Source organism: Ursus maritimus, unplaced genomic scaffold (genome assembly GCF_017311325.1).
Source record: "Ursus maritimus isolate PB19 unplaced genomic scaffold, ASM1731132v1 scaffold_5, whole genome shotgun sequence".
NCBI lineage: Eukaryota > Metazoa > Chordata > Mammalia > Carnivora > Ursidae > Ursus > Ursus maritimus.
In genome coordinates this window covers 61,140,541-61,166,271 of record NW_024426663.1, presented here as the reverse complement: position 1 = coordinate 61,166,271, position 25,731 = coordinate 61,140,541, and the positions used below count along the sequence as shown (strand labels likewise).

Sequence of the window (25,731 nt, the reverse complement as noted above, 5' to 3'; positions counted from 1 at the left end):
TAATTTTTTGCTTTTGGGGAGTATTTAATAATAATATCTTTGCGAATTTGTTTATAATGAAATATTTTACATGGTTATTGTAAATGTATTCTTATGTGATATATATATATGTGCATGTATATGTTATTTATAAATAAATATATATAACACAGGTCAATTTCTTGATTTCCACAAAAAAATCTGCTGGGAGGGGCACCTGGGTAGCGCAGTCATTAAGCGTTGGCCTTCGGCTCAGGGCGTGATCCCGGCGTTGTGGGATCGAGTCCCACATGGGGCTCCTCCTCTGGGAGCCTGCTTCTTCCTCTCCCACCCCCCTGCTGTGCTCCCTCTCTCGCTGGCTGTCTCTCTGTCACATAAATAAATAAAATATTTAAAAAAAAAATCTGCTGGGATTCTGATGGGGACTGCACTCAATTTTACAGGAATTTGGAGACAATTTTCTTATCTTAAAAATATTGTTTCTCTCGATTTAGACCTAAAGATCTCAAAATTTACTTATGGCTTTCTGTGTTGATGTTTCCTACAACTTTTGTTAGATTTATTCTAATGTATACAGACTTTTTGATGTTTACAAATAATATGTTCACTAAATTAATTTTTAAATTATTTGTTGGTCCTAAATATAAATACAATTGATTTCTGTACATAAGTATCCCGTGACCTTGCTAAAATGATTTATTAATTCTAGAAGTTTATTTTTTGATTTCCCACATGCAAATCATTTCATCTGTTTAGTACAACTATATATATATATATATATTTTTAAAGATTTTATTTATTTAGTTAATTAGTTAGAGACAGAGCATGTACGCAGGCGGAGGGGCAGAGAGAGAGGGAGAAAGAGAATCTCAGGCAGACTCAGCACATAGTCTGAAGCCGAGCTTGTTCCCACGACCCTGAGATCTTGACCTAAGGCAAAATCAAGAGTTGGAAGCTCAACCAACTCAGTCACCCAGGCACCCCTATATTTTTTTCTATCCTTGTTCCCTTCCCTAAACGCATTTTATAGGACCTCTTAGCCAATGGTTTTGGTAATGCTGAGCATTCCTTACACATTCCCAAAGGCCTGGAGAAAGTTTTCAATGTTTAGTGTGGGGTTAATGCAGATAACTTTACTAAGGTTATGAAAGTGTCCTTCCTAGCTTGCTAGAAGCTTCAACAATCATGAATGGGTTTTAAGTACTATCCAATGCTTTTTCCGTGTCTATATACAGATGATGATAACTCAAATTATATTACTACAGTGAATCATACTGATTTTCAAATATACACATACCTCAGAGATATGACAGGTTTGGTTCTAGGCCATTCTACTAATAAGGCAAATATTGCAATTAAGTGAATCAAATAAAATTTTTGGTTTCCCAATGCATAACTTATGTTTACAAAACACTGCTTCATATCAAGCGTATAATAGCAGCAGTGTGTCTAAAAAAACAAAGTACATACATGCCTTAATTAAAAAATACTTTATTGCTAAAAAATGCTAACCGTCAACTGAGCTTTTATGGAGTTGTAATCGCCGAGCAGAAATCAGCATAACAAATATAATAATGAAAGTTTGAAATACTGCAAAAATTACGAAGCAGTTACAAAAAGACCACAGGTGAGCAAACGCTGTTAAAAAAAAAAAAATGGCACCAAAAGACTATCTCACCAAGGGTTGCCACAAACTTTTAATTGTAAAAAGGAGTATCTGTGAAGCACAATAAAGCAAACTGCAATAAAGCGAGATACTGCCTGCATTAAGTCAACCCTGCAACTCTGGGAATAAAACTCAACAGTCATGATATTTTATCCTCTCGATGCATCACTGGGATTTGATTCCCTAGTATTTTAAGATTTTTAGATTTTTCATTAAAAAATCTTAACCTGGTGGCACCTGGGTAGCTCAGTTAAGCCTCTGCCTTCGGCTCCGGTCATGATCGCAGGGTCCTGGGATGGAGTGCCGAGGTGGGCACCCTGCTCAGTGAAGAGTCTGCGTCTCCCTCCCCCTCTGACACCCACCCTCCTTATGCTCTTGCTGGCTCGGTCTCAGATGAATAAAAAAAAAAAAATACTAATCTGTAATAGTCTCTTTTTGTAATATACTTGTCAGAATTGCTATCACAATTAAGCTGGGCTCTCAAACATTATGTCACTTACAGGTCAATAAAAATAAAATTAAACTGGATGTATAAAAAAGGAATTCAGTCTTTCTCTTTCCTGTTCAGACGTTTTGTATTCTTAAATGTTGGAAAAAATTCACCAATAAAACCATGTGGGTGGAAATATCTAAATGAAAAGGTCTGCTAATTACAGATGCACTTTCTTTCTAGAAAAATGGATTACGAAGTTTTCTCTGTGTGTGCATGCATGCACGTGCTTATTCTGGTAAACCGTGTTTTTTAAGGAATTGATAATCTAAAATGTAAAACTTATTTAAGTTTTTAATATCATCCTTCACTGTTTTTAAAATTTTCATTACATCCATAGTAGTCTACCCTTTTCTCACTCCTGATATTAAGCTATGCAATGTCTTTTGTACTTGACCATTTTTGACAAAAGAAGTATCAAATTTATTACTCTGAGTATCAATTTTTACCTTTCTTCACCCTCTTTAAGTATGCTTCACATGCTGCTTTTTATCTTTATTGCTTCTCAGCTTCTAATTTCTGGAGGTATAGTTTGCTCACCTAAGGCTCAAGACAAATTTCATACACTTTGATATATCCTCTTCATTCAGCTCAAAATATTTTCTCATTTTCATAGTGACTCTCTGACGAGTGATTTAAAGTATACTCCTGAATTTCAAGTTATATTTTGTTCTAATTGTTTTTGTAACTGGTCTAAGTTAACTCCATAATGGGCAAAACACAAACCAAAAATTAAATTCTTTCTTGAGATTTATGTTCCAGAGTATAACATTTATTTTTATTATTTTTAAAATTTATTTTAGAGAGCATGAGTGCTCAAGCAGGGGGATAAGCAGAGGGAAAGGATCTCAAACAGAATCCCTGCTGAGCAGTGGTGCTTAATACCAGGACTCTGAGATCATGATCTGAGCCAAAATCCAGGAATCCGGAGCTCAACCAAATGAACCACCCAGGCGTCCGGAGTACGTTCCATGTACGCTTGCAAAGTACATGTATTCTGTTGTTGATGGGTGTAGAGTTCTCCATTTAACTACTGGGCAGAGGTTCAAATTCTCAAAATCTTTACTGATTCCTTATGCTTGCTTTCTCACTTTTAGAGGGATGTTTAAATCTCTCGCTGTCACTGTGGATTTGTCAAGTTCCCATCTTGCTAATGACAACTTATTTATCTTTTAGTTATATAATAAGGCACATAGAAATCCAGGATTGTTTAAACTTGATACGTATTTACCATGATGAAAAACTATTTTTACATTAAATAATGCTTCTTGCCTTAAATTATACTTTGAAGACTGGAGACACACCAGCTCTCCTTTTTAGAAGACAAAACTTCTTCTGTACTTCGAATTCTTCTCCACTTGATCTTAGCCAAAAGGCCGAGAAGTGAAGTTTCTTCTCAAACCTTGTATTTACCCTGTTTTTTTAGTGGCATGTAATTGTGTTTAAAAATTTTTTAATCTGATATTTGCTTCTTTACTGGAATATTTTTATTTATTATAATTTCTGATATACTTGAAAGGAAATCTATCATCTTATGTTCTTTCCTCCTTAGTATGTTTTCTCTCTTCTGTGCCTTCATTTTCATTTATTATTCCATTTCCCCTCTTATTAATTACAAGCTGTATCCTTAGATGACCTATATGCTTATTAAAATACACTATTAGTATATTTACCACTTTCTAGAAAATGAAAAGATCTTAGGAATTTTTCACTCCATCCCTCCTTTTCTTATCTGTCATGTGTTTACATTCTACATGTATTTTAAAGTATAAAAGACACTTTTATTATTGGTTTCTATAGTCAATGTACATATATCTAAGAGCTTTACATTGTCTTTCTTTCCACACATCTATGCTTGCACCTGTGATCCCCTTTTGCCTGAGAAACTCCCACTTGGTAAACTGAGTGCTTGTCTATTGCTGAAAATCTTCTTCCCTTTGTGTGGAAATTGTTTACTTAACAAATGAAGCTTCAATTTTTGCTGTCAACGGGTGTTCTACAAGTTGTGGCGGTTTAATGCATGTTTTTCCCTCTGGTTTTATAACTTTGTTTTTTGTTTTCAGTAGTTTTATCATAAACTATAATGTGCTTATGTATAAGTTTCCTTGGATATATCCTGCTCTGAGATGGTTGAGTTCTCAAATTTGTAAGTTGATTTCTTTTGATAGTTTTGGAAAATTCTCAACCATTATCTCTTCTAATACTTCTGTCTTTCTTCTACGATTTTGATTACACTTATATAAGACCTTTCCTATTATGTGGGTCCTACACTCCATTACGTATTTTTAAAATATTTTTTTCCTGTTTGTTTTCTTCTGGCTTACCATTCAGTTCCCTAACTTGCTCTTCAGTCAAGTTTTACCTTCTATAAAAACCCACTGACTGAGCTTTCGTTTTCTTTTTCTTTTTTTTTCTTTCTTTCTTTTTTTTTTTTTTTTTTTTTTTTTTTTAAGATTTTACTTATTTGGGAGGAAGAAAAAGAACAGGCACAAGCAGAGGGGAGCAGCAGAGGGAGAAGGAGACGCAGGCTCCCGGCTCAGCATGGAGCCCAACACAGGCCTTGATCCCAGATCTCCAGGATCATGACCTGAGCCACCCAGGTGCCCTTGAGCTTTCTTTTTCATTTGTAGATGTTTCTAGGTATAGAATTTAGAAATCATTATTTCATTTTATAGTTTCCAATCTTCTAAAACTCTCCACTAAATCCCTGAAATACTAATCAGCTGTTTTAAAATACGCATATGCTATCTCTGGTATCTGCATCACCTGTGAATTTGTTCCTTTTGCCTGTTTTCCCTCTGGTTTCTCAACACTTTTTGATGTAGTCCATGGATTCTGCTATACAGTGTATTTTCACTGTTGCTATTTTGCAAAATTCTGTGATTTCAGTATGTATTTATTCTTTAAAAAAAAAGTTGTTTGGTAGGCTTAAAATTTTTCAGGCCAAAGAGTCAATTTTGTTACTGTAATTTAGAATTTCATTGCATGTAATCAGAAAGTGTCACTATATCTAATTTATGAAAACTACTGAATTTTTTGGTAAATATAGGAACAATTTTTGTTAATGTGGCATGGGGACCTGATATAGTTTATCAACATGTTGTAGAATTCAACTTATCTCCATTAAGATTTACCTGTTTATGGTGTCCAGGTCTTCTATCCCATTTTCCTTAACTTCATCTGTTCTGTACTAAGAAGAGAGGATTAAATTCTCTAGTAGTGTATTTCTAAGGTCTCAGCAAATCCTCCAGAGTGCCTGTTTTATATAGAAGGTTTCTGTGTAATCTGAGAAGATATTCATGTGCTCTATCTCCACAAAACTGTAAGTTTTAGCACTAAAGAATCGTCCTTCTATGTCACAGTTCATCAGTTTTTGGCCTCTATTCTACTATTGGTATTAAGATTACCATACCTGTCTCCCTTTCAGTTTCACTGGTCTAGTATGCCATTATCCACTGCTTCATTTTTAGCCTTCCTGAAACATTTGATTCAGTAATCAAAGGATAGTGTCTTCAGCAAAAAGGGGTGCCTGGGTGGTTCAGTCAGTTAAGGATCCAACTCTTGGTTTGGGCTCATGTCATGATCTCAGCATCGTGAGGTCAAGCCCGACAGTGGGCTCTGTGCTCAGAGTGGAGTCTGCTGGAAATTTTCTCTCTCTCCCTCTAACCTCGCCCCCGCTCATGTGCACACTGTAATGTAAATTAATAAAGTCTTAAAAAATATATTAAAAAATCATATATAGCTGGGTCTTCTTTTGTGAGCCAAACTGAAAATCTTTTCCTTATAATGGATAAAGCCATTCACACTTATTGGTATGACTATTTCAGGTTACAGTTTTATAACATCTTATATGTACTTCTCTATGAAATGTCTATTCTTTGCTTCAATAAAAAATTGTTTTTGTTACTTAGGAAGACCTGTATTTTTGTTCTACTGGTTACTTTTGTGCTTAAAAACCTTTTAAAAAAGTTTGTCTCTGTGTTCTTTTCTTTCTCATACATTTTTTTCCTGAGATACAATTCTCATACCATAAAATCCTCCTAAGTATGCAATTCATTGGTTTGTAATATATTCACAAAGTTGTGCGACCATTATCTAGTTCTAGAACATCTGTATCATTCCAAAAAAAGACCCTATGCCCACTGGCATCGACTTTTTGTCTCTATGAATTTCCCCATTCTCAGTATTTCATGTAAACGCAATTATATGTGGTTTTTTTTGTGCCAGGTTTCTTAAAACAATGTTTTCAAGATTCATCTATCTATATTACAGCATGTATCAATACCTGATTCCTTTTTACTGCACCATAATATGCCATCATATGAACACAAAACATCTTGTTTATCTGTTTATCAGGTTAAAGGACATCTGGTTTGTTTCCACTTTTCAGCCATTATGAATGTTATAAACATTAGTGCAAGTGCACAAGATTTTATGTGGACATATGTCTTCAATTCTCTTGGGTATACATGTGGGAATGGAACTGATGGATCATATGGTAATTCCATTTTTAACTATTTAATGAACTGTCAAACTGTTTTCCAGATAAGCTGTACCTCTTTGTTTTTCTACCAGCCACTATGAGGGCTTTCATTTCTCTACACCTTGCCAATACTTGTTATGGTCCACCTGTTTTCTTACTCCTCTTTTACCACCTGTGGTGAAACATAGTCTTCCCAGACCTGCTGTGCTTCTACACATTTTGTTGTGTTTGCCAAGAATGCAGTCAGTAGTGGTTACTCACTAACTGGGCTATTTCTCAGAGTTGTACTTGTAGTGAGCAATCCTGAAGGATGAGGTAATGTTTTGTGCTGAAAAAAGAGCAGGCTTGCTCACTATAAAAGCAGTATATTCCCCCAAACTCAGAGGTTCTTAGTTGCAGTGAAAACCTACTGTGTTTGTGGCATCACCATGGGCCACCCAGCACTGCCTCCATGGGACCTAGGAAGCAAGGGGAATCTACAGAAATATGCCAATGATGGATGCTCTGCTTGCTATACCACAAGTAAAAAGGTTCTTTGTTTCTGACCCACAAGTCTTATGTCTTCTGCCAACATCCACGAAATAAACAATTAGATTATATAGTAATCAAATCCCAAACCTTATAATTATCTAGTTGAGAAATTTTTGCTCTCACTTATTCTTTATGCAACAAACAACTATCAATAAGCTTATTCTTTTTCCTATTTCACTCTCCGTTTTCCTCTTCTTCAGTTTTATTACGGCTATTCTGTCACAACATATAACACAGTAGTTTTTCCCTCACATCTCTACCTTTTAGTTTTACTAATACATTTATATATTTTAAAGATTCATCACTATTTCTTTTGGTGAGGTTTTCCTGGTTCTCAGTTGAATAAAATATCCTTTAGCAGATTCCTTAAAACAGCTCATGGGTGCATAATTCCCTAAGTTCTTGTATCTTGAAAACCACTTTTCCATAACCTTGATAAAGACAATGTGGCTGACATAAAATTCTTAGTTCATACTTTCTCTTTTTTTTAAAGGCTGCTCTACTTGAGCCTTGTTTTGGTTGTCCCAGTGGATTTTTAATATTTAATTCTTCTTTAAAAAAAGAACCACTGATTTAATTCAGAGAGAGAAAGAAAGAGCATGACAGAGAGGCAGGGAGGGGTAGAGGGAGAAAATCTCAAGCAGACTCCCTTCTGAGCACGGAGCCCTATGCAGGGCTCAGTCTCACGCCCCATTAGATCATTACCTGAGCTGAAATCACAAGGCAGACGCTTAACCGACTGAGCCACCCAGGCACCCCCCAGCGGATTGTTTAACGTCTGAATCAGTGCAACTCGTTTGCCTTTGGAATTATGTCGTGTTTTTGCCTGTAGACATTAAGGATTTTTTACCTTTGAAATCAAATAGTTTTATCAAGAAATGTCTTGAAAATGATCATTCTGGGCTCATTTCCCCAGTACCCAGTAGACCCTTTAAGAGTGTGTAGATTTGAATCTTTTCCAATTTCTACACAATTTTCATTAAATATTGCTTTAAACATAGTTGTTTTCCATGGATTTTTCTCTTTTGAGACTGTTAAAATTATGAATGTTATCCTTTCATTGCTTATCTTCAATTTCCACTATTATCTCTGCCACTTGTTTTATTCCAGCTCTGAGATACAATTCACACAAGATTGTGTAAGTTCAAGGTACACAATGTGCTGGTTTGATACATTTATATATTGCAAAATGATGATCACCACTGCCTTAGCTACCACCTCCATTACATCACATATTTACCATTTCATTTCTGTGGTGAGAAACTTGAAAATCTGCTCTTTCAGTAACTTTCAAGTATATAGTATCCCTGACACTTTTTACTTCATTCTTGTAGTTTTCATTTACTTGCTTTCCCCCTACCTTTCCTTTAATTCTTATTTCTTTTAATTGAAGTATAGTTGCCACACAAAGTTATATTAGTTTCAGGTATACAACATAAGTCATTTCACAAGTTTATATATTATGGTATGCTCAAATACAGCTACCATCTGTTAACATACGTTATTATAGTATCACTGACTATATTCCTTATGCTGTACCTTTCATTCCTGTAATTTATTCATTCCATAACCGGAAGCCTTTATCTCTCACTCCCCTTCACCCATTTTTGCTCATCCTCCACTCCCTGCCCCTCTGGCAACCATCATTTTGTTCTCTGTATTCACAGGTCTGATTCTGCTTTTTGTTGCTTCTTTTTTTCAGATTCCACATGAGTGACATCAATATGGTTATTTGTCTTTTCCAGTCTTATTTCCATAGCATAATACCCTCAAGGTCCATCCATGTTACCACAAATGGCAAGATCTCATCCTTTTTTATGGCTGATTAATATTCCACTGCATATTTCCATATCTTCCCTATCCATTTGTCTACCGATGAACACTTAGGTTGCTTCCAAATCTTGGTTATTGTAAATAGTGCTGCAATAAACACAGGAGGACATGTAGCTTTTCATATTAGTGTTTTTGTTTTCTTTGGGTTAACACCCACTAGTGGAACTACTGGGTCTTATGGTATTTCTTTTTAAAATTTTTTAGGAAACTCCATGCTGTTCTTTACAATGGTTCTACCAATTTACATTCCCACCAACAGTGTATGAGGATTCCTTTTTCTCTACATCCTCACTAACCCTCCCTCATTTCTGGCCTTTTTGATTTTAGCCATTTTGACAGGTGTAAAGTGCTATCTCATTATAGTTTTGATTTGTTCAATGCACCTTATTAAACTTTCACTGGAGTGTATTCTTCCTGGGGCATCCTGTAATTTACTTATTATATATATATTATCAGTACTTTTTTTCTATGCCTTCCTTTTCCTTACCGAGTTTATACTCTTTTTTACTCCACTTTTCTTCCCGTTTTCATTTTTTGGTTTTTGAATTTCTGATTTTACATTTTTAAAAAATGTCCTCAAATGCTTGATTGAATATGTTTGTATCTAAGTATGGTCAGTTTTCATCTGAATATTTGTTTATTTTTCTGGGGTGGAGATGAATTCTCCTCAGTTAGTATGTAATGAATCTCTTCTTTTTTGGTAATAATTATATATACTTTTATTATATTAATTACATATATTAATCTTCCCTTTTTATCTTTATGTGGTATTGGGGTATTTTACAAGATTCCTAGTTTAACAGGGAATTAGCAAATACTCTGAGGGCCAGGTATCTTAAGATACTTTTTGGTTTTGTCTTGCTTGGGGGGGGTGGCATTTTAAGGCTGTGATTTTTGCGTTCACCTTGTCTTGCAGGATCCTAAAACTTCCCAACGTGCTTCTTTTCTTCTTCAACACTTAAATACCAAAGGGAGTTTGTCTTCTTTTTACCTTTTGTCTTAACCCTGAAGATACACATTTAGAAGACAACTTTTGTAAATCAGTCCATTTTAAATGACTTTCCTGCATTTCATGTTCTGCTCTAGCATACATACATACATACACACACACAATTTTGAAGTTAGTGTAGAGTGGCACTGCAGGTTAGCCTCAGGTCTGCTTGGTAGCTTCCATCCTGTGTGCTTTTCTGCTTATCTGCTTGGTTGGCTTTCGCTCACTATAAAGCCTTGCTGAAGGCTGGGAAAAGACAGAGTCTGAGAGATAATATACTGAGAATTGGTGGGTTTTCTCCCCTAAGAATTATTTTCAAAATTTGGCTTTCTCTGTGTTCAACTTATGCCATGAACATGGTTTATGTATAGATTTTTTTTACTCTTCTTGTAGCTCTGTACTGCTTTTGGAGGAAATGATGGGAGACAGGTAGTTAAGTGGTTCCCACTGTCTTCAGCTATCCAGAGGAGTGAGATCTAAAAGTTAAATTAAGGAACTAACAAATTCTATAAAGCAAGGTACATGGGTGGCTCAGTCATTTAAGTGTCCGACTCATGGTTTCCGTTCAGGTAATGATCTCAGGATCCTGAGATCAAGCCCTCTGTCTAGCTCTGCGTTCAGTGGGGAGTCTGCTTGACATTCTCCCTCTTCTTCTGTCTCTCTTCCCAGTAGTGCTCACTTGTGCGCTCTCTCTCTAAAACAAATCTTTAAAAAAAAAATTCTATAAAACAATACAGGTTAGAAGTTCAGTAATATCGTCATAGGGAGGTCTTTCTAATAATAAGCATGAACGCTAACAAGAAACATTTAAGAGGAAAACAACTTTATGGATAAAAAACAGAAAACCTAATGCAAAATTTATTTTAACTGAAGCAAAAAAATGATTTATTTACAGCCTCCTATAAGCAAAAAGGCTCATTTATTAACTAAAAGCTCTTAAGAAAAAAAGAAAAGAATAATCCAGTATACCTGGGTGACTCAGTTGGTTGAAAGTATGACTTTTGATTTTGCCTCATGTCATGATCTCAGGACACTGGGAAAGAGCCCTGCGTTGTGCCCAGCACTCAGCAGGTAGTTATCCTCCTGCTCTGCCCCTCCCCCACTATGCTCTCCCTCTAAAATAAATAAATCTTTACCAATAATAATCCAACTAGAAAAATGGGCAAGACATAGGAATATTCGGGAAAACAAATCCCCTGTAAGGCATGTGAAAACATGCACAAATAAGTTAAAACAAGGCAATTTCCTTTTAACATGTCAGATTAAGAAGACTAAGGTATCAGGTGATCAGAAGATGCTCAGTAACAGGCATTCCCAATCACTAGTGGAGTTATTAAAATTTGTACATATACATACACAGTAAAGCCACCTAAAAGAACTTCATGCACTCAGATTAAGTTCTTTCATGTATTCTAAATAATTTTAGCTAAAAAATATGAGGTACCAAAGATTCATACTCATACAAAATAGCAATACATTTTTATATGTCAAAAGATGTAGTATCAGGGTGCTTGGCTGGCTCAGTCAGTACAACATGCGACCACTGATCTCAGGGTTATGAGTTCAAGCCCCATGTTGGACATGGGGCCTACTTTTAAAAAAAAAAAAGAAAGAAAGAAAAAAAGTAATAATGGTGAAAAACTAAAAAAGAAAAAGAATCACATGGCATTCTGACAATAATATCCTTCAGATATCTCAAAAATAAAAATCTTGAGGCTATTTTGAGTAATTTTCTCGTATAACATAACTTTTTTTACTATGCTGCTCATCAATGAAATGTGGTTTTGGAATTTAAAAATTACCAACCGTCAACCAATAAAGACTTGATGTATAACTCTTCATCTCAAGGTTAAGAGTTCAAGCCCCACACTGGACAATTGAAAAAAAACAAAAACCTGATGTGATTTTTTGGTGATTTTTTTAAGATTTTATATACACACAAGCAAATTTTTTCTGAAACATCTGAGTATAAATTGACCCTAAAATGTGTCAACATGTATTTCCTAATAACAAAGACTTTGTTTCATATAATCCCAGTAAGGTTCTTAAAACTAGGAAATTCAGTATTATCTAATCCCCAAGTCCACATTCAAACTTCATCAACTATGCCAAAAGCACCACTTATTAGCCACAATGCCCCTCCACCTCCAGGTTTTAATACAAGATCAAATACTGTGTTTAGTTATATCTCTCTTTTTGCCTTTAATCTGGAACAGTTCCTGGTCTTTTTCTGTGTTTTTTTGACACTGGAATATTTAGAGTACAGGCCAGTCAATTGGTAGAATGTTTTCAATTTGTTTTGTCTGTTATTTTCAAATGACTAGATTCAAGTATGGATTTCTCACAAAAAACTATCACAAAGGTGATATTTTGTCCTTCTCCTTCTATTAGAAGTAGTAGTTTATCAGTTTGTGCCCATATTGACGGTGGTAGCAATGATTTTCATTATAGTGGTATCCTCCATATTTTCCCAAATAAAAATTTGTGAATTTTTCTCTTCATAAATGATTTGTGGGGATATATGTTGAGATTATATAAGTATTCTTTTCTCAAACATTAGCCCACAAGTTTTAGCATTCACTAATGATTTTCTAAGATCATTTTTTCTATATTTATTAGTTCACACTCAATTATCAAGAAGAACTTTTCCTTCTTCCTCATCACTCATTCATATCAGAACTTATAAATTCTTATATTATATATAAGGGTGCCATTAATTCCTATGAATTTTTATGTGGGTTCTCAAACTGTCCCAGATTTGGCCAACAAGAGTCCCTTTAATCTGGTTCTTCTGTCCTTTTGCCAGATTCCTAATGTTTCTCTGAGTATTTCCTTACTTTCAGGGTGGGTGACTGAAACATTTTATACTTCGATATAGAGTTGAATTATAAGAATTATACATTTGTAACATCTCAACAAATTATATAAACTTAAAATATTCATTTTTGTGAATGTTAATCCTCTAGCTAGCAGCACTTTCTATAATGTTATAGGCAAGGAATTCTTCAACTACTCTGTATAAGTAAATACAGTGATGGTAATGGAAATCAGGTTTCTGTTAGATAAAGAAAGTAACAAAAAAGCAAAGAAGAAAGGCCAGAATAAATTCTAGGTTTTCAACACAGATACAGAAAAATAAATATAGACGTGTATATATAAGTGTGTGAGTTCATATACACTCACATATGTATTTTCTAAGCTCTGTTCACTGAGAGGCCCTCTAAGTTTAAAAAGGCCCCTACAGCAATGAAAACAACTGGCAGCCACATCTTGGCTTTAAATACTATCCCCCACTAAAAGCAAGCACGTCTCTTTAGAGACTGGTCTGGGCAGAAGAACAGCTTTCCCTTTAACTTAAGGGGAAAATTAATAATTTATGAGTGATTAATTTCTACTTAACACTGAACAAAATTAAACAACAACAAAACAATGTATATGAGAACACTGCAGTAAAAACCACTGTTCTTTCCTGATAAAGTAGAAAATATATAAAGTACACCAACTGACAAATGAGAAAACTAGTATTGCCTGAGGCAGTTTTCTTGCCATGCCCCTCAATACATCTACTTAGAAGAAAGAGTTCTGAGGCCTTATATAGATATGCTATGTATACCAACACTTAAAGAAAATTTACATAATACACAGTCCAAGACTTGAACAAACTTCAATCTAAATAACATTCACTGAATACTTACTAATGCAGGCAGCACTGCAATACAATGGAAGACACAGTGAGTAAGACATAATGTCTGCCTTTTAGGAGCTAAAAATTCTTTTGTTTACATGCAATTTAGGACACTGAGTGCATGATAATGTAGACGATCCAGTTTGGATAAGAGAAAACAAACTATGTGAAGTTTTGAGCCCTGACATTAAAATGCATCATTAAGAACGTAACCTCACTTCTTAATAATGTAAAATCAAATCAGATGATATGATCATCCGAATGAGATGCTAGCAGGACAATGAGCCCATTCAATATAAGCTATGTTTCTAGTGAGGTCAGCTCAGGACAAGGTAAAACAAAGTTGTGTTCTCGGTTCTTTTAATGCTAAAAGAAAAATAATAAAGTGAGGTTTTCTAATGTTACATCAACTACCTAGATTTCTTAGTAACAAGAATTATTCCTTAATTACACTCTTAAAGTAAAAATATTAAGATCTAAACCATACTTGGATATGACTATGTGTCTCTTTTTCTCTACCTCTTTCCCTCAAGTTCAGTGCACAGAATATGAATGTTCAAAGATTATTAACTAAACTGAATAGAAAAAGAGAAAGCACTTGAAAAGTCAGGGTTCCTCTCATAAAGCCTTCATTTAAATTTTCTGGTAGAAGTAGTAAAAGAAATCACCAAGCCTGCAACATGGTATACAAAATTCTATCCCTTTCTAAATCCTCTCAAGGATCAGAAAAAATTTAAAGTAGATAAAAACATATCAAATTTGGTATAGAGGTCTGATGCTACTCAGTATTTTAAAAATCACAGTAATGGAACCTCCTTGAGTGTTTAAAATCCTACTACATTTAAAGTTGAAACTGAAGCATATCAAAAAAACAATTCAGCATTCTTTAAAGTTCTTACCACAATCATTTCTGAAGGCTCTAATACAAGACAATCACATCCTCTTTTTCCTCCAAACTGCTTACCAAAACTATAAAAACAAAAAAACAGTTTCTTTAGCAAAGATTATAGGTAAAATATATCAAATATAGGAAAAATAAAAAAGAACCCCCCCAAAACCCTAAATGTTAACCAAGAAATTACAACCCTAGCACTTACGTAAGATTTTTCTTAAAAACAAACCAAAATACCTTTCCTCATATTTGCCCTGATATAACTGATCTCAACACAGTTCTTTGTAAAAAAAAAATCTTTTAAAATATCTGCCTTTAACTTATCTCTAACGCTTTTATAGTTTAGGATAGAATACTTGCCTAGTCTCAAATCTTGAATTTGGTATAAAGTAGAATTAACATAAAAACACCTAATAGAGAATGAAGCCACAACTATGGAATATTTTATGAAAATAAATTATTATAATATTTTGGGAGCAGTAATCAACAAAAGATAAAAAGAACTTAAAAAATATATCTACATTTAAATATATAAATAAATGTACCAAGATACAGATGTAATTTATTTTTCAGAAATACTGCTGGGGAATCCCTGGCTAGCTCTTTCAGGAAACTACAACTGGGTTAATTCGAAGAGAAAATGTATTTCTATATTCTTCACCTGTGAGAAAGACTTCTCAGCAATCAAAAAAGGAAGGATTCATATAGGAAAGACGTTTTCATTTTAAAAGAGAAACTGAATGTTTTAAAAGGATGGGGGGAGAAGATAAAATACTTGCTAATTATTTAAGAGACAAAATGTTAACATACCTTAATATGGAGACTACACTTAAATTGTAAAAGCAATCTAAAATATTACACCAGAGAAAATTAAGTACCATGGCCAATCATAAAATACCTAATATTACTACAAACTAACCAAATTAAAAAGAAACTCCACTAATCGAGCAAAATATAAAATACCAAAAAGTAAACAAAATGAAGAAATACAGGTCATTTATAAAAGACTATACAATTTGATAGACTAGAAAACTGATTGAATAAAGTAATACCTATCATGTACATCTGTCTATGAAAAGGTTCAATATTCTAAAAATGTCAGTTCTTCAAAGTATAATGTCATATACAAATACACGTTCATAACAAAATCCTGAGGTGCCTCCTTAGTGCAGGAGGCAGCATGTCAGTCTTGTAACAAAATCTTAATATCTAAATGGAATAAATTACTTCTGAACATAAAAAAAAAAAATCACTTTTGTTTTTTTCTTAAGCAGTATGATTCTATTTTTCCCCCCAAACTCCAACAGCATCTAACGCATAAAATATTAGAAGTAAATTTGTGGAAGTTTCTCTCATTGAAGATAGAGTAACAGGGACCAGATTTATTCTCCTACCTAAAAAAATGAGAAAATCAGACAAAATATATAAAACAACAGTTTCAAGACATTGGAAAACAGGAAGGACAGGGCTGTGATTCCTAAAAGAGAAAATAACGAAATGAAGAGGACGCCTACAGTATCCCATTTTACCACCAACAGGAAATCTCTAGACCATTTAGGTACATGCCCTAGATCAGAATTAGCAAATTGCCCTCTCTATGTCTAGTATGTTAAAAAGCTTTATCATGAATAGCTTTTAGATTTTTTAAATTTTTTTTTTACTGAAAGAATATGGTTTTTGTCCACTATTTTACTAACACAGTATACTGTACTAGTTGATTTATGAATGCTAAACCTTCTTGCATTCTCAAGATAACCCCAACTTACTCAGTTTCTAATACTTTATTAATATATACCTGGATTTGTTATCTTGTTAATGATTGCTGCATGTATGTTCATGAATGATAACAATGCGTAGTTTGCTTTTCCTGTGTTGTTTTTGTCTGTGTTAGTGTTAGGTTAATATTAGAACCATAAAATAGTTTCTTTTTTAATTAATATTTTGATATGTTAGTCACCATACAGTACAACATTAGCTTTTGATGTAGTGTTCCATGATTCATTGTTTGCGTATAACACCCAGTGCTCCATGCAATATGTGCCCTCCTTAATACCCATCACCAGGCAAGCCCGTCCCCTCCGAAGCCCTCAGTTTGTTTCCCAGAGTCCATAGTCTCTCATGATTCGTCTCCCCCTCTGTTTTCCCCCCTTCATTTTTCCCTTCCTTCTCCTAACGATCTCCCTGCTATTCCTTATGTTTCACAAATAAGTGAAACCATATGATAATTGTCTTTCTCTGCTTGACTTATTTCACTTAGCATAATCTCCTCCAGTTCCATCCATGTTGATGCAAATGCTGGGTAATCATTCTTTCTGATGGCTGAGTAATATTCCATTGTATATACGGACTGCATCTTTATCCATTCGTCTGTTGAAGGGCATTTCAGCTCCTTCCACAGTTTGGCTATCGTGGACAATGCTGCTATGAACATTGGGGTGTTCAAAGAAGATGGCCCTTCTTTTCACTACATCTGTATCTTTCGGGTAAATACCCAGTAGTGCAATTGCTGGGTCACAGTGTAGCTCTACTTTTAACTTTTTGAGGAACCTCCACACTATTTTCCAAAGTGGCTGTACCAACTTGCATTCCCACCAACAGTGGAAGAGAGTTCCCCTTTCTTCACACCCTCTCCAACATTTGTTGTTTCTTGCCTTGTCAATTTTTGCCATTCTAACTGGTGTAAGGTGTTATCTCAACGTGGTTTTGATTTGAATTTCCCTGACGGCTAATGATGTTGAACACTTTTTCATGTGTCTGTTACAGCCATTTGTACGTCTTCACTGGAAAAGTGTCTGTTCATATCTTCTGCCCATTTTTTTATTTGATTATTTGTTCTTGGGTGTTGAGTTTCAGAAGTTCTTTATAAATCTTGGATACCAGCCCTTTATCTGTAGTGTCATTTGCAAATATCTTCTCCCATTCCATGAGTTGCCTCTTTATTTCATTGACTGTTTCCTTTCCTGTGTAGAAGCTTTTTATCTTGATGAAGTCCCAAAAGTTCATAAAACAGGTTTTAAGTGCTCCCTCTTTCCCCATATTCCGAAAGAGTTTGCACAGGATAAATAACAATGCTTCCCTAAATACTTGAAAACACATAGCAGTAAAGCCATCTGGGCCTAGGCTTTTCTCTGTGGGAATAAATGTAATTATCAATTTAACTTCTTTACTTTTTTATAAATATATTCGAAATTTCTTTTTCAGCCTATTTATGGCAATGTAGGTGTGTGTAAGATTTGCCTTATTGGTTATAAAGTGGCTCATAAAATTTTCAAATACTTTTAATTTCTGTAGGATATTGATAACTTCTCTTTCATACCTCATTTTGGTAATATGTGTTTTCTCTTCTTTAAATGATCAGTCTATCCCAAAGTTTATCAGTTTTGTTGAGCTTTTCAAAGAACAAACTTTTCATTTAATTATTTTCTATTGTTTTCCTGGTTTTTCTTTCACTGATTTCCACTCAAACTTTACCTCTGTTTCAAATTTACTTTGATATTATTATTAAGATGAAAACTTAAGGTGACTGAATTGAGACCATTCTTCTTTTCTCATGAAGTAGTGTTGTAAATTTCCCTCTAAATTCCCCTTTTAGGGGAATCTCCGTATTTGTTATGTGTTCATTTTCATTCATTTCAGAACATTTTCTAATTGCTGCTGTCAACTCTTCCCTGACCTATGGGTCATTTACAAATGTGTTGTTTAAATTCTCACATTTCTTCCTGGAATTCATTTATAATTTAATTCCAATATACTGAGAGAATAAACCCTGAATAATTTCAATCTTTTTAAATTTACTGAGACTTGTTTTATAGTCTAGAATATTCTCTATCCTAGAGAATGATCTATAAGCCCGGGGGGGGGGGGGTATCAAAGTGGTAAGAGTACTTCTCAAACTATCTTTACTAATTTTTCAATCTAGTGGTTCTACTGATGATAGAGTTTTGAAATCTCCAGCTGTTAGGAGTTCAATTTCTACTGATCTTTTCAATTATCAGTTTTACTTCTAGTATTTTACAGCTCTATCACAGTAAAAACTGTTCTATGTTCCTATACATTCATCCTTTTACAAATATGAAAATTTGCTCTTAGTCTCCAGCAACATTTTGGGTTTTATAGTTGATTTTGATTGATGCTGATATGACCACTCCAGTTCTCTTACGAATACATAATTTGCCTAGTATATCCATTTCCATCCTTTTACTTTAAATGTATTTGTGCTTTGAACCTTAAGTATTGCCTAAAGATAACATATAATTGGATCTTAGATTATCACAGAATCTGATAATGTGTATTTTGACTAGAGTGCCTAGACCATAATATGCAATCAAATTACTGACATGGTTTGATTTTCCTACTTTGTAAATGCCCCATCTTTTTTGTCCCTCTGCTCCTACATTACTGCCATCACCTCTGATGAGTAGTTTTAGTCTATCGTTTTAATTTCTGTGATGATTTTTAAATGCTCTTTAAATGCTATTAAATTCTTAATAGTTCATCTAAGGATTACAATATGCATACAATACGCAACAATACAAGGCAAGACTGTCCACTCTCACCACTTCCAACCAACAATGTACTAGCGATTATAGCCAGTGCAGTAACAAAAGAAAAAATTAAAGGCACAGAAAATGGGTACCAAGAAATAAAATGTCTTTACCAGAGATGACTCATCCTGGATGTGGCAAACTCTAAGGACTTATAAACTTTCCTAGAAAACTTAGAGTGTACCATGGTCACAGGACATTAAAACCACATTAAAACCAATGTGTTTTTATACACCAGCAATGAAAAACATAAGCATGAAATTAAGCAAGCAATGCTATCCAGAATAGGATCAAGAAGAAAAATATTTGGGACTAGTTAAACAAAAATGGACTAATATACTGAAAAATGCAGAACTGAGAGAAATGAAAAATGTAAGTATATGCAAAAACAGTCCATACTCATAGATTGGATGATGCTATGTTGTTAAGACTTCGAGTCTCCTCAAATAATCTACAGGTTCAAAACACTTCCAGATTTCCAGTTTCTGCTCTGGCATGTAAGCATGTAGGAAAATGCCATCTGCCCTAATAACAAGTAAAAAAGTGAACAAACCAGAACATTACCAACCTTTCTTGATATGTAAGAGAAGGTAACAAGAACAAACTGCTGCCCCCAAAATGAAGGTAATGACAGACAAGTACAGAAAAACACAACTTTGAGTAGCAACTGCTGCAGGAACTAGTACCAGGGTCAGGAAAATTGAGCTGTAATTGATGAACTGCTGGAAGCTTAGTCTGGACAGCTCTGAGAGTTAAAAACTTCAGAGAGACACAATCCATGAAAGGGTCCCCACAATTTTTGGGTTTTACTTCACTGATCTCTACCAGGTTCTCACAGAGAACAAAAAAGCCCCTTGTACTTCTGACAGGGGAAGGGAGAAAAGGAACCATTTTGAAACATCCCACAGCATTCTGTTCCTCTTCACAAGGTCTGCCCATCAGAGTCTAAGAGACCTCTAGAACGGACAATACTCAACTCAAGTTACCTCTAACCTTCCATATGAAGAAGGGAAATATCCAACTCCCACCCACTCTAGCAAACCTGTCGCACCTAAAGGGTGGGGGAAGTGGGCAGAAACTGAGGAATACATGTAGAGTTCACAGTTCAGAGGTAATAGCTCACCAAAAAAATAAGGCCTAATCACAGGACTATAAAATGCTTCCCCTCCTTCCATACTTTATCAGATTTCTAAAGGGCTATTTACAGCAGTTTCTTTTACCCAGTACATCATATCTGGCTATCAAGTAAAAATTACAAGGCATACTAAAAGACAAAAGACACAGCTGGAAGAGACAGACCAAGTATCAGAACCAGACTCTGATAGGGCTGGGATATATAATGAGAATTATACACCATGACCAAGTAGGATTTAACTCAGGTATACAAGGATAAACATTCAAAAATCAATTAATGTAATCCATCATATCAAGAAGCCAAAAAAAAAAAAAATCACACAATCATACCAATAGATGCAGAAAAAGCATTTGACAAAAACAAAACCCATTCACATTAAAAACTCAGTATACTAGGAGTATAGAGTAACCTCCTCAACTTGATTAAGACTATTTACAAAAAACCAATAGCTAATATCTACTAAGATGAGAAACTAAGCAAGGATGTCCCCTTCTCAACCACTACTTTTCAAGATCATACTGGAGGACCTAGTCAGAAAAGGAAACAAAAGGTCTAAGATTGGTAAGGAAAAGATAAAACTATCCTGTTCACAGATGACATGTTTACCTAAGTACAAAATCGGGGCGGGGGGGGGGGGACGACCCCAAAATTCTTCTGGTATAAGCTATTATGGCAAGGTTGCAGGGTACAATTTAATAGACAAAAGTCAATTACTTTCCTATATACTATTAATGAACAAGCGGAATTTGAAATTAAAGAAAAAAATCAACACAATGCCATTTCCATTATCATCCAACTAAACAGGAAATTCTATGGTAAAAATCTACCAGAATAATGTACAAAATCGGCATGATGAATATTATAAAACTCTGATCAAAGATATTGAAGAGCTATACAAATGAAGAGATTCCACGTTAATGGATAGGAAGACTCATTGCTGTCAAGATGGTATTTCTAACTTGAATTATAGATTCAATGCAATTCCAATAAAAATCTCTGAAAGTTATATGCAGATACTGAAAAACCAATTCTAAAGCTTACATGGACAGGCAAAAGACTTAGAATAGCTAACACAACATTGAAGGAGAACAACTAAGTCACAAGACTGACACTACAGGCCCTGGTGGCTCAGTTGGTTAAGCGTTTGCCTTTGGCTCATATCATGATCACAGGATCCTGGGATGGAGCCCCACATCCAGCTCCCTGCTCAAAGGGGAGTCTGCTTCTTCCTCTCACTCTGCCCCTCCTCCCACTTGTGCTCTTTCTCCCTTTCCTGCTCACTCTCTCTCAAATAAATAAATCTTTAAAAAAAAAAAAAAAAAGAAGACGACGACGACTGACACACGAGCTGATTTTAAAACGTATACACAGGTTCAGGAAACAGGACACTGTGGTATTGGTTAAAGAATAAACAAAGGTATCAATAAAATAGAACAGAGCCCAGAATTAGAATCCCATGAATATGCTCAACTGATTTTGACAAAGGAGCAAAAGCAACACAATGGAGCAAAGACAGTCTCTTCAACAAATGGTGTTGGAATAAAAGACATATACGTGTCAAAAAATAAATCTAGACACAGATCCTACACCACCTCATCAAGAAAATTAACTCAAAATGGACCACAGATCTAAATGTAAAACATAAAACTAAACAACTCCTAGAAAACACAGGAAAAATCTGAATGATTCTAGGAATGTCAGTGACCTTTAGCTCTAAAATCAAAGGCATGACACATAAAAGTAATAAATAAGCTGAACTTCATTACCATTGAAAGCTATTATACAAAAGACAAAGTCAAGAGAATGATAAGACAAGGCACAGACCAAGAAAAATATTTCCAAAAGGTCCATCTGTAAAAGGCTTGTTATTCAAAATACAAAGATAACAAAGAACTCTTAAAACTCAACAAGAAAACAATTTAAAAATGGGCCAAAGACCTTAACAGAAAGCCCACCAAAGAAGATATAGAGAGGGCAAGTAAGCACACTGAAAGCTCCACATTAGAAGTCATCAGGGAAATGCAAATTAAAATAACAATGAGATACCACTACAGCACCCTACAGGAATGGCTAACATCCAGTACAACAGAGAGCACCAAATGTGGAACAATAAGAACTCTCCTTCATTGCTCTAGGAACATGAAATGGCACAGATGCTTTGACAGAGTTTGGCAATTTCTTACAAAACTAAAAATACTCTTACCGTATGACCTACTAATCCTATTCCTCCTCCCAAAGGAGCTGAAAACTTATGTCCATACTAAAACATGCACGTGGATGTTTCAATCATCTGTTCAAAAGTCAACTGTAAATTCTTACAACTTCATAGTACGACAAACAAAACAAATGAAAAGAGAAAAGCGCTAACAGACAATTCAACAGAAAAGGTATAGGAATGCCTAATAAGCACATGGAAAGATCTGCAAAGGCAGTCACTACTGAAATGCAAATTAAAATAGCACTGAGATGCTGTTAAGTACACACTGAAACAGTAATCACCGAAGACTATCAACAGCAAGTGATGGAGAATTTACAGGAAACTAGATTAAATGTTGCTGGTCAGAATGTAAAACAGTACAGTCACCTTTTAAACAATTTCGTCCTTTTCAAAAGTTAAATATATGCTTTTCATACAACAGAACAATTCCACTATTTTTGGATATCTACAAAACAAACTGTAAACACATGGCCCATAAGAAGACTTGCAAGAGAACCGTGGTAACATCATTATTTGTAAAAACTCCCGAACTAGAATAAAAAATGTCTCATTTTTCAAAATTCTCTTCTGATAAATGGCTAGACAAAATGTGGTATCTTTCTTGAATGAAGTACAATTTAATAATTTTTTTCAAATGGGTGTGCTACAACTGGTATATGCTCAAATGTGGATGAATCTCAAACACTATTCTGACTGACAGAAGCCAAAAAACCAAAGACTACTTTTAAATCATTGCAAAAAGTCGATAGTGACAGAAAGCAGATCACGTTAACTGCAAAAGAGCATGAGGCAACTTTTTCAGGCAATGGAAATCATCTGTAACTGTGATGCACCAATGTATACATTTACTATACATTATTCAACTGTGAACTTAAGATGGATGAATTTTATGGTATGCAAGTTATACTTCAATAAAGCTATTTTAAGAAAACTGTCTAAGAAACAGAAGAAAATCTTTACAAACTTGGAACAGAGGAAGAGTTGTTGGAACACACAAGTACTACAAATAAAAGGGAAAAAAAATCATCCATGGGACTTTGTAACAAAGTCACCACTGAAAAAGAAGTCCAGGAAGTGTTTGCAACAGATCTTGTAATGAATTTTTATGCATGATGTATAAATAACTCATATAACTCAAAAAAGAGACAACCTCTTAAGAACTGAACCAACTCTTCACAAAAGAAGATTAGTGAATGGTTAATAACTACAGGCAAAAAAGCTGATAGCATTAGTTATCACAGAAATGCAAATTAATACCACAATGAGATCCATTTCATACACACCAGAATAGCTAAAATTGAAGACTAACCATCTCAAGCGCTGAAGAGGGTATTGAGCAATGTGAATTCTATAAACTGGTGGTGGCAATATAAATGGTACAAAATTCAACATAACATCTGGCAGTTGTTTTTAGAAGTTAAACATGACTACCACACAGTTCTGCCACTGAACTCGAGGTATTTACCGAAGAAAAACGCAAGTCCATACAAAGACTTGTACAGAAATGATCACTGGTGCTTTATTTGTTATCGCAAAAAACTGGAAACAACCTTAATTACTTTCAACAGTAAAATGTATAAACACACTGTGACATATGCACACAATGGGTGTTGTGGAACAACTAGCATTCTCATATACTGCTGGTGGGAATGTAAAATGACAACTGTGGAAAAGAGTATGACACTTTCTTAAAAGGTTAAATATCCCTCTACCACACAACCTAGCTTTTCCAAAATAAATATATACTTGTATGTCCAAAATAAATGAAAGTATGTGTCCACATGAGGACTTATAATCCAATCTCTTCCATTCTCTTCCCATGTATTTACTCAAAACATAAGAAACTTCATGTCCATATTAAGATTTGTACATAAATGCTGATTGCATCACAAGTCAAAATAATCAAAAACAGGAAATTACCCATATGTCCATCAGTAGTTGAACTGCAAATAAAGAGTGATATATCCATACAAAATATTGCAATAAAAAGCAATGAAATATATGAAAGATGAATGGATCAAGAAAATGTGGTACAGAAGGAAATCCTGTCATTTCATGGATGAACATGGATGAACACTGAGGCCATTATGCTGAATGCAGTAAGCCATACACGGTAAGACCAATATTTTACAGTATCGCATGTGGAGTCCCCATTTTTTTTTTAAACACCATTTCACAGAAACAGACTTAAATGGTGGTTGCCAGGTACTCAGGCGAGAGGGAATTACAGTGATGAAGGCCAAAGGGAACCAATTTTCAGAGGCAACAAGTTCTGGTGATCTAATGATAGCATGGTGACTTAAAAAAAAAAAAAAAAAAAGGAATGAAATATTGATACATATTACAACATGGGTAAACCCCGAAGTAATTTTAATGAGAGTGAGAAGCCAGCCAAGAAAAGAATATATATTTTACATTTCACCCTATATAAAATTCTAGAAAATGTAATCTATGGTGACCAAAAACAAAAAGAAAAGAAAAAATCCCTGGGGACCATGGGAGGGAAAAGGAAGGATGAAATACTAAGTTTACAAAGGGGCATGAGCAATTTTTTGGGGGGGATGATGGATGTTCATTGTCTTTACAAGAGTGGTGGTTTTACGTGTGTATACATACACCAAAATTTATCAAACTGTATATTTTAAATAAGCACAATCTAGTCTACATCAATTACACCTTAGTAAAGTTGTTTAAAAAACAATCACGGTGGCCAGTTAGCTCAGTTGGTTAGAGCATGGTGATAATAAAAAACAACTAAGAAAATGAAAATTTAGCCAAAAATGAAATAAAATGTATGCAAAACCTGTCACCTTGTATCATTATGTATTAACGATTCCTACAAAAAAATTAAGACAAACAGCTCAACTTTAAACCAGGCAAAAAAACTTTATACAGATACTTCACAAAATATAGAGGAAGCAGCAACCAATAAACACAAGAAAAAGTGTTCAATATCATTAAGAAGGAAAATTAAAAAGCAAACTACTTCACAGAGACTAGAATAGCTCAACTAAAAGACTGACAATCACATGTTGGTGAATGCATAGGAAGAGAAACAGAACTCTTAGACACTGCTGGTGGGAGTTAAAATGGTACAATGATGTGGAGAGCGGTTCAGCAGTTTCTCATTACCAGTTTCTCCATTAAACTTCGAGACACAATACAAAGCTACTGTAATAACAACAGTGTGATATTCAAGCAGGGACGAACAAAATTTAATGTAATGGATCAGGAGCCCAAAAAAGGGCACACAAAGGTGGATATTTATAAAAAAAAAAAAAAAA

General features: G+C 34.6%; 1 protein-coding gene across 4 annotated transcripts in view; it reads right to left on the bottom strand.

Moving 5' to 3' along the window:
* Positions 1–25,731, bottom strand: part of RAPGEF6 (Rap guanine nucleotide exchange factor 6) — a 179,207-nt gene that overhangs the window by 120,130 nt on the left and 33,346 nt on the right. For 3 of the 4 annotated variants that reach the window (XM_040622495.1, XM_040622494.1, XM_008698967.2), the window contains exon 5: positions 14,558–14,627. The exons of the other annotated variant lie outside the window; for it this stretch is intronic. In XM_040622495.1, the coding sequence (XP_040478429.1) occupies positions 14,558–14,627 (70 nt within the window). The remainder of the gene's footprint in view (positions 1–14,557; positions 14,628–25,731) is intronic. 4 annotated transcript variants of the gene reach the window in all.